Below are 10,486 nucleotides of genomic sequence, written 5' to 3'. Positions count from 1 at the left end.
GCCTGCCCGCCCGCCCGCCCGTTTTTGTCCGCTGGGGAGCGGCTCGCTTTTGCTGCTTGCGTTGCTGCTGCGGTGAGGCCGCGGGACGCTTTGACACGCCTTGTTGAAGTACTGCAGCCAGGTTCCTGTGGCTGTGTGGCCTAATGGTCAGAATCTCCTCCTCAAGGCATAGGGCAGAAGGGCTATCAACTTGAAGCATTGGCTTACACTCGATGGAAACGAATGCACTGCAAAATGCACAGCAGGGAAAAGGGGGGAAGGGCAGTGGGCAACTGCCCTTGCAGTTGCGAGCAGGGCCTGAAAGCGGCGAGATCCCAGCGGCAGCTGGCATGACGGGTGGCGGGTCACCTGGAGTGGGCTGGGCGTTGGAGCTGGTTGCGGGTGACAAGACCTTGATCAGCTACCCCAATGTGCCGTTGGCTGCTGGCAACACCGCAGGCGCCGGCATGTAGGCCGCAACAGCCGAGCCCGACACGGCCTGCGGCCAGGCCGCCGCGTGGTTCCGCAGTGTGCCTGGGCCCAGCCCGCTGAGGTAAGCAACAGCTGCCTTTGAAGACTGTTGAGGCACAACCAGTGCCTGGAGTTGCACCACGCCCAAGCAAAGGCCACGTGCCCATTGATTGCATCTTCAGCCTGCAGGCACATACTGCGGCTGGCCTTGGGCTACCTGAACCAAGGCTGGCCTTGGTCTACTTGACTCGACCCATATGCCGGCTGCTACCAGCTGGTGCATGGAATGCCCAGCATAGCCTGGCACGCACCGACAGCAACACACGACCAACACGCAACCACTATCAGCAACTGGCAGTCCCTGGAGAGGTGCCTCGTTGGCTTGGCTGGAGGCACGCTCTTCTCAGCCAATGAACAGATGCTCGATGCGCTGTGCAGCAGATCCAAGGTGAGACCTTGCAGGGGTCACGTGCATACGGAATTTGGGAGGCAGGACAAGGGTGGTGCGTTCGGGCCTTTGGGCAGATCTAGGGCAAGTACGGCTGGCATGCACGGTGGATATGATGTTTACCACAGTTTCTTTGGTGGCGACATTTTCTTTGGCTGCCGAACTACACGATATTGCACAGCCTCATCGCACGTCTCAGCGTCACCGTCGTCACTCAGGTGCCCCGTTCAAAATCCGTCACGGCGCCAAAGTGCCGCCGCACTGCGTATGGCTGATCACCTTGCACAAATGCCTGTCACATCTGGCGTGTCATTGTGTTCACGAACAGAACTTTCTCAACTCGCCCTGACACGCAGCAACAACGACGAGCCCACAGTCTTCCTCCGCCTCGCAACGCGAGCTGCTGCGTGATCGGGCCTGATGGATAGCAGAACACGCTTTCCATTTGCACTGCTACCAGACGAGTTGGTGGAGAACGTCGTAGCGGCGCTAGTGTGCCACCCAACAGCGCTGCAGTTGCGCTCCGACCAGGTGTGGTGTGCAGTACGGCCGCCGCAGAGCACAGGAATGCTGAGTGGCGTTCCAACTCTCATGAACAGGGCCGCTTACACATGACGCCGTGCAGCTGCATGGACAGCCAGCCGCTCGCTCTACAGTATTGCGAATGCCGACGAACCTGCCTCGTTTCCTCTCATCCACGACGCACCCCTACACCTTTGCAGCTGCGTGCCGCGCTGGGCCTGGCGCTCTCATGCAAGCGGTACTATTCGATGGTCATGGCCGAGGCCCGGCACAAGTTGATGCCGCCCCACGCGCGCCCCGACGAGGGCCTGCGGCTGTCAAAGGCCCAGGTCAAATCCGCACCCGTGGAGCAGCTGCGCGCGTGGGCGCAGCAGGCACAGATAGACCGCGCGGCGCCAAAAAAGCGGCGCAGCACGCCGCAGCCGGCGCCGACTGTCGCGCGGCTGCGGCAGCTGGTGCAGGCCGAGTGCTGCAGCACGCTGCCGCGCTGGGAGCGGCGGCTGTTCCGCGGTGAGCTCGCCGTGCACCCGGCCCGCATGATGCTGTTGCTTTGGCCGCAGCAACCTGCTGTGTTTTGGCAGTTGTTGAGCGCGTCGTGTGGCGCTACAACCAACGGTTTGTCAAGCAGCACGCGTTGACGACGACGGCTGACCTCAGTTGCCTCTTCTGATGCGCGCCCAACCTTCAAAGAGGTGATGGCATCCAAACGGCACACCCCCGCATCGCCCCACCACCCTCCTGTCTCCAGCCATGGCAGCGGAGCGCGAGGAGGAGGTCAGCCCCACTGAGGCCCACACCAAGTGGCGACTCTCAGAGGTGGGTGCCTCGGGTCAAACCGCGTGGAGGGGCAAATCTTGCTGAAGTGTAAGCGGCCGTCGAACCAACAACTCAGAATGTGTAATCAGCAGGGGCGCCTCAGGCGGGCCCCTTCCACGTGATGAACGCAACCATGCTCGCGTATCACCAAGGGGACATGCACAAACAAGCAGAGCTGCGAGCCGCTGTGTTTTGGCGGCAAGTCAGGCAAGCATCCCCGCCGACTTCTGATCGGTGTATGCACTCTACTGCAGGCAAACGGTGCCCAACATACCAAACGGCCTTCCCCCCCCTCCACAGGTTGAGCTCATCGAGCTGCGCAGCGGCCGGCCCTACGCACCCCTGCTGCTGGTGGACGTTGTGGCCAAGGCGCGGCAGAAGTTTGGGGGCGAGGCGGCGTTCCTGGATCGCAAGCAGTGGGTTTTATGGATGTTGTGGGTTATTGGAGGCAGAGTTGAAAAGGGGGCCTGTACAGCTTCCCCGTGCCGACCCCATCCCACCCACAACCCTGCATACCCGCAGCCTGGCAATAGGGAAGGGGCACGCGTGCTGTCGCCTTTGACCCCAGGCACAGGCACGAAGTCTTTGCTTCACAGCGCAGCTGTCGCCGCAGCCGCTGCAGTTCCAAAGCATTCATTCACACCCCTGACGAATGCTCGCCCAATCGCCTTTGTGCACGCACATGCACCCCTCCTCCTCCTCCTCCACCTCCTCCACATCCTCTCACGCAGCAAGGTGCGGGCCTCCAAGGCCAGCCTCATCAAGGCGCGCACCGCTGAGGCGCAGAAGGAGCTGCAGCGCTGGCGCCGGCGGGAGCCTATGGACTGGGCGGAGCACGCGCACGCGTTCAGGTGGAGGGGGTGGGGTGGGGGCGCGCCGGCCGCTCCTCGCGCGCCATGCGTCAGAAAACTGCCTCAACAGCGTGCTGGTGCAGGCGGCGGCGCGCATTTCATGTGAGTTGTGGCCAGCGTGTGGGGGTGCATTGACGTAAGAGTGCTTGTGGGCAAGTGGAATGGACACGCAGAGCGTTGGCTCCACAGATTGCACTGCCCTCAAACCCTGTCGAACCAGGCAGTACACCCACTACGGGCTGATGCCCAACCCAAGGGTGATCACAACACAGGTGGGGGGGGGGGAGGGGGCTCTGACCGGCCGACGCCCGACCTGGGCGCGGCACCGTCCCCACGCCTGCCATTCAAGGGCTCTGACAGGACTCTGCGTTGCGACAGGCTCCATCCCATATCGCCATAGTTGCCGTGAGGACACGCGGCGTCTACGCCAGCAGACAAGCTCACACGCCTGACGCCCGGACCGCTTAGCCGCCGCCTGCCGACGACACGCCACGTGACAGCACCGGCCTCCCACCACCCCTCCCCCCAACAAACAAAACCACCCGCAGCTGGTCATGGCGCGCAGGAAGGCGGCCGTCGTGGCTGAGCTGGACAGCCGCGGGCTGGATGAGAAGCTGGTGTACACGGTCAGCATGCGCGGATATTGGGATCTGTCCTGGTGGGACGCCAAGCGCACAGGCGTGGGGCTGCAGGAGGCGATCAGCCGCTTGATGACGACGGTGGGTGCTGCCGCCGTTGCAGCGGCGCTTGGTGCGGTCTTGTTGGCAAAGGCGGTGTGCTTTTGACGGCAGATGTTGGGCACGGTGCGCGGCGCGGCTGTGTTCGCGTGCGCGCGGCGTGGTGGCGAATGCACCGAGCGTCCGAGGGCCAGCGTTGCACCAACGTCGGTGGGGTGCGGATCACTGCCGCGACTGGAGCCCTGTTCAATGTTCTGGGTTGATGCCGGGTTTTTCTATGAGCATTTGCCTGGTTTGCAAAAACACTGTCAAATCTGCCCATCCGCCAGGCATAACTCAATGGCAGCCCCCTATATTCTCCCTAACACCCACTGGCCGCTCGCCTTTAAACGTGAACCCACCAGGAAGCGATCAAGCGCACGCGCATCGAGCAGGTGGCGCACGTCCTGGAGTCACAGCGCGTGCCGGCCGAGGCGCGGCAGTTCGTGCGCGCGAATCTCATGCAGTACACAGAGGCCTTATGGTGATCAGCGGGCATCCGCCACCCTGGACTGTTTTATTTTGTACAAAGTCCGTGCCTAGAGGTGGTGCAGCGGTGCACCAGGCTGTCTCATCCAGGCGCAGATGCATAGTTTTAAACATACGCACGCGCGCACACACACACACACACACACACACTCGCTCACTCACGCACACACACTCCCCACACCTGCTGCCAGGTCGTGGGACCCCAGGGTTGTGGGAAGCGGCAACCGCAGCAACAAGTCACTGGCTGCGTCCGTGCGTGCTCTGCTTGACGAATGGAAGCGCGGCAAGAAGGCGGAGGCGGGCGGCGGCGAGAGCAAGCCGTCGCAGGCGGCTGAAGCGGTGCGGCGCAGGATGGCGGAGGCGGGGTGGGGCATGTTGCAACCCATGAGGGGCGGCCAGTGAACTTTCGGCACACAGCGATTAGATGTCGGCTGGCCTGGGTTGGGGGTGCGTTCACGGGAGCTTCAGGGACTGCATCTGTGCATTGCGGTGAGTTTGTGTCAAGATGAATATGTTGATTGCGTAGGAGTACATATGCGCATTCCGCTAGCTTTGGGTTTCATGCAGCAGCAGCGGCAGCACCTACGTACCGCTTGAACAGCCTTGGTGCGCTCACCTGGTGGCGTCACCATTATCAAACATACCGTCCGCACAGCACAAGCGCACGCTTGAGCTTTGTACAGTTGGTGCTGAGGTGGACAATTGCCAGCACTGCTTCGTTACATGAATTCTGATGATGATGCTGTGCCCAAGTCCAGCAGGATCGTGCTGACCCTTGGGACTTGAAGATCATCTAATTTACGGGCTCTCTCTTCCGTTGTGGTTTTGGCGACACAGGCTGTTTGAAAGGAGACTCACCAAGGGGCAGCAGGAAGGGCGCGCAGGCCACTTGGGCCCACATTCCTCTTACACCAGCACAACTCCAGTTGCAGGTTGCAAAGTTGAGCGCCTGGACGAGACGGCTGCCAGTGCATTTTCTGGTATGCTACAGCAGGGGAACGTGTGCAGCGAGCTAGCGCGGCAGCCGCCCCATAATCAACGCTGGAGCATGCCCAAGGTGCGAACGCACGAGGCCGCTGGCTTTGAGCCCACCACCTGGTCAGCCTCGTCCCATCATCTGCCCCAGGCGGGCAGGCTGAGCCCCTCAAATTGCAGTGTGCTAATGACGGGCATCTGTTGTGTACAAACCTGACGGAACTAGGCGGCAAATCGATAAAGTTGACACTTCCAAGCATGGACACCCAGGCTGTCGCCACCAGGGCATGCGTTTCACAGGCGACCCCTTCTGTTATCAAAAGACTTTGAAAGTCACGGGCCAGCAACGTTGGTGTGTGTGCACATGGGTACTTTTGGGCCTTGGGAGCAGCACAATGCATTGCAAGGGGCACCAACCTTGGCCGTGATCATCAACTGATCAACTGCAGCACAGGAGGCAGGTCTTGGGGACCATGCAGGAACAGCCGCCATCGCTTTGTCTGATGTATTTGCATCACGATCAATGCAACAGGCTATCGATCCAAGAATACAGACTGGGACACTTCAACGACTTTAAGCCCCTGACCCCTTCACAGGCCCAGTCACCCAGGGGCGCCTACTGGGCAGCTGCTCTACTGGCAGTGACTCCCAGCTAGGTGTCGACAGATAAGGCCCAGTCCTAGCAGCCTGGGAGACTAACCCCTCAGTCTGACTAGTACTGTCCCGTGACACTCCTCCCCACCTAGTACAGAGCATCCTCGCTCAAAGGGTAGGGGGAATTGTGTCTTGATTGGTTTGATTGCAGTTTGATGTACGCTCAGGCAATAATGTAGATCAGCCTTGACACTGGAGGGAGGGGGGAGCTCCAGAGCGCGCAGGAGTCGCTGCACGCAGCCGTCACAAGTTATTTCGTGTAAGGCGCACACGCCGAAATTCCGAAAGCATGTGTGTTGGTTTACCATCCTGATTTGTTTTGAACCTGTGTAGAATGACAGACGAAGACCATGTTCAAACAGCGCCTCACTCCGCGGTGGTCCTGGCGCGGCAGCCAAAGTGAGAACCGTGACAATGGGATCGCAAACAAGATGATATAGCACTGTGGTCCAGCAACGGACCCAACTTCCGGGCGCGACTCGTCAAGCAGCAAGCGCACCTGCTGCGCTCACGCCTTGTCAGCAAGCTCGCGCCTGTTTCGCCAGCCCTCGCTCACTCCTGCTTGCCCGCGGCGGGCCCGCCGCCCCTGCCGCTTTCAGGAGGTGGTACCGCAACGGCGACGTGCTGTATGAGAGCGGCGACACCAAGGTATTTGTCACGCAGCTGGACGGCCACCTGTACGTGGTGAAGTCCCTCGTCCTGAGAGCGCCGCCCAAGGGCAACATCTGGCTCAGCAGCAACCTGCCCTGGATAAGCGAGCTGGTGAGGCCCGCGCGACGCCGCTGCGGCCGCCGTGCGACGACGGCAAGCGGACGGGGACAAGGGAGGGCGGGCGAGAGCAGCCGCCTGGTGTCGCAGCCGGCCCAGGTCTAGCACGGCTTGGAGGATTGCATTGGCCCCGGCAGGTTCCCTCCCGCGAATCAGCGCTCAAAGCTCCAAACCTGCTGCCTGTCGCGCTTCCCCAACTGCTACACTCCCGCCCCGGCCCCGCTCCGCTGCATGGCCCCACCCCCTTCCAAAGACGCTGCACCACAACCAACCCCGCCACCGGTCAGGTCAAGAGGGAAATCGCGGTGCACAGGCGCGTCCGTAGCCCCTACATCCCCGCCTTGCTGGCGGTATCAAAGGGCAAGAGGCATACCGACCTGGTGTACGAGTATGGCGGCGCTGACATCACCTACTTTATCAGCGCGGACGGCAGCTGGAGGGGTAGGGAGCGCAACCTCGAGCTGTCCAAGGCCGCCACCAGGGCGATGCTGGACGTGCTGGCCGCCTGCGAAAAGGAGGTGCGCTTATGTGTGTGTATGCACGCGCATGTGTGTGGACGCGTGCGCACGCGTGCGTGTGTGCATGTGTGAGTGTGTGTGCCTGCGTGCATGTGTGTTTGTGTGTGCGTGTGTGTGTGGACGCGTGCGCACATGTGCGTGTGTGCATGTGTGAGTGTGTGTGAGTGTGTGTGTGTGTGTGTGTGTGTGTGTGTGTGTCTGCGTGTGTGCGTGCGCTTGGGCATCTTTGCGTGCACGGGCGTGCATAATTGTGTGTGATGGGTTATGTTGCGCTGAGCCAGGGTGGAGGTTGCTACAGGTTGATCAGGGAGCTATGCGAGTTGCAGAGGCTGGTGGAGGACAAGCGCGGGCGCAAGGAGGGCAGCTTACAGTGGGCTGGGGGCACTTTTGCAGGCTGCCAAGCATCAGCACGCGCAGCTCTTGATGCTTCCAAATCAACACGCCGTGCAATGGGCCCAAGCATTTGGAGCGCACCATGTTCCCTCTGCTCCTCACGACCTTCACACCTGACAGACACCCTTGCGTGCCGCGACCCCACGACCGTCGCGCGACCACGCAGGGCCGCTGCCACACCAACCTGAATCCCCAGAAGCTGCTGATCGCAAAGCCCCCACCGCCGGCCACGCGCTGGTGCCGGCCAGAGCCGCTGCACGTCAGTGTGACCGGCGTCGCAGCCGCGCTGCCCTTCGGCCACGTGTGCAACCCCTGCTTTGAGACTCTGCCGCCAGAGGCGTGGGCGGCCGGCCTGCAGCCTGATGGCCGCACATTTGACGCGCGGTGCGCGGCGGCCGCCACGGGCCCCGCGTTTCACGTGTATTCGATGGGTGTGACGGCCGCGGCGCTGGCACTGGGCCGCAATCCCCTCGTGCCCACGCGCGGCGAGGTGGAGGCGGAGGCGGCGGCCGCGGCGGCCGCGGCGGCAGGCGACGGCGAGCCCATGCCTGCGACGGCCGACGGCGATTGCCTGGGGATCCGCGAGCTGATGGTTTTCGAGAGGGCTCTGCACGGCCTGCTCGCGTTCGAGCACCACCCGCGGTGGCCGGGGCTGCCGGCGGCTGCACAGGACTTCTTGCGGATGGCGCTGCAGCCGGTGCCGGGGCGGCGGGCGACGCTGAGGCAGCTGAGGGACAGCGAGTGGGGGCGGCTCGTCTCGCAGCAGGGAGGGGGGCTCCCAAATTCGGGGGCCCAAAGGGAGGAGTCAAGGGAGGTGGGTTTTCTGGGCAGGCTGCGACTCAGGGTGACCGGCCTTGCAGATGGGATGCGATGGCCGGGGTCGCGGCACGCGGCGTCGGAGGCGCCAATCTGGGCAACGCAAATGGGGGAGGCGGGCGGGCCGGGTGATGGGGCGCCGCCGCCGCCTGGCGCCGCGCGGCCAGCCGAGAGCAGGGGGGCGAGGGAGTGGGTGGGGCCGGGCGCCTACCGCCGCCCGCCGCCTTGGAGCCGCGAAGCGCGTGCCGCTTCTGATTACTGCGAGGACGGCGGCGGTGGCGCAGACCCTTTGGCGGTGGGAAGCTGCGCCTGCAAGAGCTGCCGCTGCGGCGGTGGCAGGAGCGCCCCCGACTTTACTGGCAATGAGGGCCCTGCAAGCAGCGGCTGCTTTGCTTCGGCCGCAGTCTGTGGCTCGATCCGACGCCGCGACCCCGATGACTACTCTTACGGCGTGTACACTGGCAGATACCTGCCCCCGCTGCCACGCATGCTCGCGCCGCACGCCCCCTGCAACAGCTGGCGTGGGGCCCCGGGGGGCGGGGCATGGGCTGCCGTCTTGAGCGGCGATTGGGGTGAGACAAGCTGAGGGGCTTTTGCTGCACACCTGCGATTGCGGGGCTTCTGCAACTGAGGCGTTGCTTCCTGTAATTATCCATCGTACTGGCGGGGCACGAGGTGCTTGAGCACACGTGGCAAGAGGTGCTGCTGCGTCCAGCCAGGACAGGTGATCGCTAGATTGCGGTGGATCTGGCGGCGCCAGGAAATGTGCTGTGCCCAGCTGCCTTGATGCAGCTTGAGCACGAAGGGCCAGGTGCCTGCCCTCAGCGGGCACACGGGGCTGAGTCACTGCACAAAGTTGCAGTCAAGCAGGCAGCACTTTGACCAGGATCAGCAAGGATACACGCGTCCCCGCAAGCGCGCTTATGCGCGAGGTGCGTAAGCTCATCTGCCCTCACATTACCTACAATGCAATAGCCTTGTGCTGGCCATCGCTCGCCAGATGTGCCTCAGGAGAGGCCTGTCTGTTGACCTGCTCACAGCACCCCAGCCCACAATTCACATCGGGAGGACTCGAGACTGCACGGCACCCCACCAGCCGCAGGTTGACAGCAGGTTGACAGCAGGTGACCTTTTGTTACACTCAACAGGAGATATGCCCCGGCCTGTCAAGTCACTCCAAGGCGGACGCATGGGCTCTGGTGTGTGGTGACTTTGGTACCAATTCGGCGCTAAAACGGCTGGTCTCCTTTTTCTATCTAGAGTGTGGGCGTGCCGGTACAAAGGTGCCAAAGACATCACTAAGGCGCGAGCCGCTCTCAACGCCAGGAGGGCGCTGCGCTGCGCACGCGCATCCGCGCCGGCCGAGCAAATCAGGTGCCGGCGGAGGGACGAGGGGCGAAACCGGCTCGCAACAGCCGGCGGGCAAAAACGACTGGGACGGGGGGGGACAGGCTTCTGCAGCGGGGTGGCAGCATGCAGGCGGACGAGGCGATTGGATGGGCTGGAGGAAGCTACTGAAGCAGGGGGCACTAGTGGGGCCTACACGACTTGGGTTCTTGAGGGGACAGGTGATCTCCCGCGCCCAGGCGTAGACGATGACGTTGACGTGCCCAGGCTGAGGCACGCTCTTGGGTGCGCGGCAAGCCGCCCGCCTGCGCTCCCCCCCGCGCGGCCATGGCAGGGGGGTGCCCTGCTAACACAGGGGTGCCGGGGGTGGCCGCTTGCTCCCACACCTTTACCTCGGCCGCGCTGGGGGCAGCGGGGCGTAGCTTGCTGCAGATGGCGCCAGCCGCCGCGCGCGGCATGGGATTGTTGGCTTGCCTCTATACCAAGGCTCGGCGCCACGTTGGGGCAAGGGTGAGGGTCTTCAAGCCGAGGCGCCGGGGCGCGGACACAGCAGTGCGGCCCTACAAGTATCTGGTTCGCCCCAAGCTGCCCTGCCGCTGGTGCAGCGCCCCAGGGCCCGCAAAGCCCCCGGGTGCGGCACCCACGCCTGCGGTGGCCGCCGTCAGGGCCTCCTGGCCAGAGGCCAGCTTGCCCAATGCCCCGCCGCCGCCGCCGCCGTATTCG

At 63.2% G+C, this 10,486-nt stretch overlaps 2 protein-coding genes across 2 annotated transcripts; both read left to right on the top strand.

The window, feature by feature from the left end:
• Nucleotides 1–1,668: 1,668 nt before the first annotated feature.
• MNEG_3947 (hypothetical protein) lies at nt 1,669–4,291 on the top strand (the record flags this gene model as incomplete). The annotated part of the gene is made up of 7 exons (XM_014047574.1): nt 1,669–1,930; nt 2,169–2,236; nt 2,537–2,652; nt 2,968–3,087; nt 3,308–3,359; nt 3,636–3,806; nt 4,169–4,291. 7 exons carry the CDS (start codon nt 1,669–1,671, stop codon nt 4,289–4,291), a joined length of 912 nt encoding a protein of 303 aa, XP_013903028.1.
• Nucleotides 4,292–6,255: 1,964 nt separating this feature from the next.
• On the top strand, nt 6,256–8,782 carry MNEG_3946 (hypothetical protein; the record flags this gene model as incomplete). The annotated part of the gene is made up of 5 exons (XM_014047573.1): nt 6,256–6,320; nt 6,521–6,683; nt 6,977–7,207; nt 7,767–8,224; nt 8,701–8,782. The coding sequence occupies 5 exons, from the start codon at nt 6,256–6,258 to the stop codon at nt 8,780–8,782; spliced, it is 999 nt and encodes a 332-aa protein (XP_013903027.1).
• Between the last annotated feature and the right edge of the window lie 1,704 nt (nt 8,783–10,486).

The sequence above is a fragment of the Monoraphidium neglectum genome (assembly GCF_000611645.1).
Source record: "Monoraphidium neglectum strain SAG 48.87 unplaced genomic scaffold scaffold00523, whole genome shotgun sequence".
Taxonomy (NCBI): domain Eukaryota; kingdom Viridiplantae; phylum Chlorophyta; class Chlorophyceae; order Sphaeropleales; family Selenastraceae; genus Monoraphidium; species Monoraphidium neglectum.
Note: the sequence above shows the minus strand (reverse complement) of the source record. Positions and strands in the feature narration are given on the sequence as shown.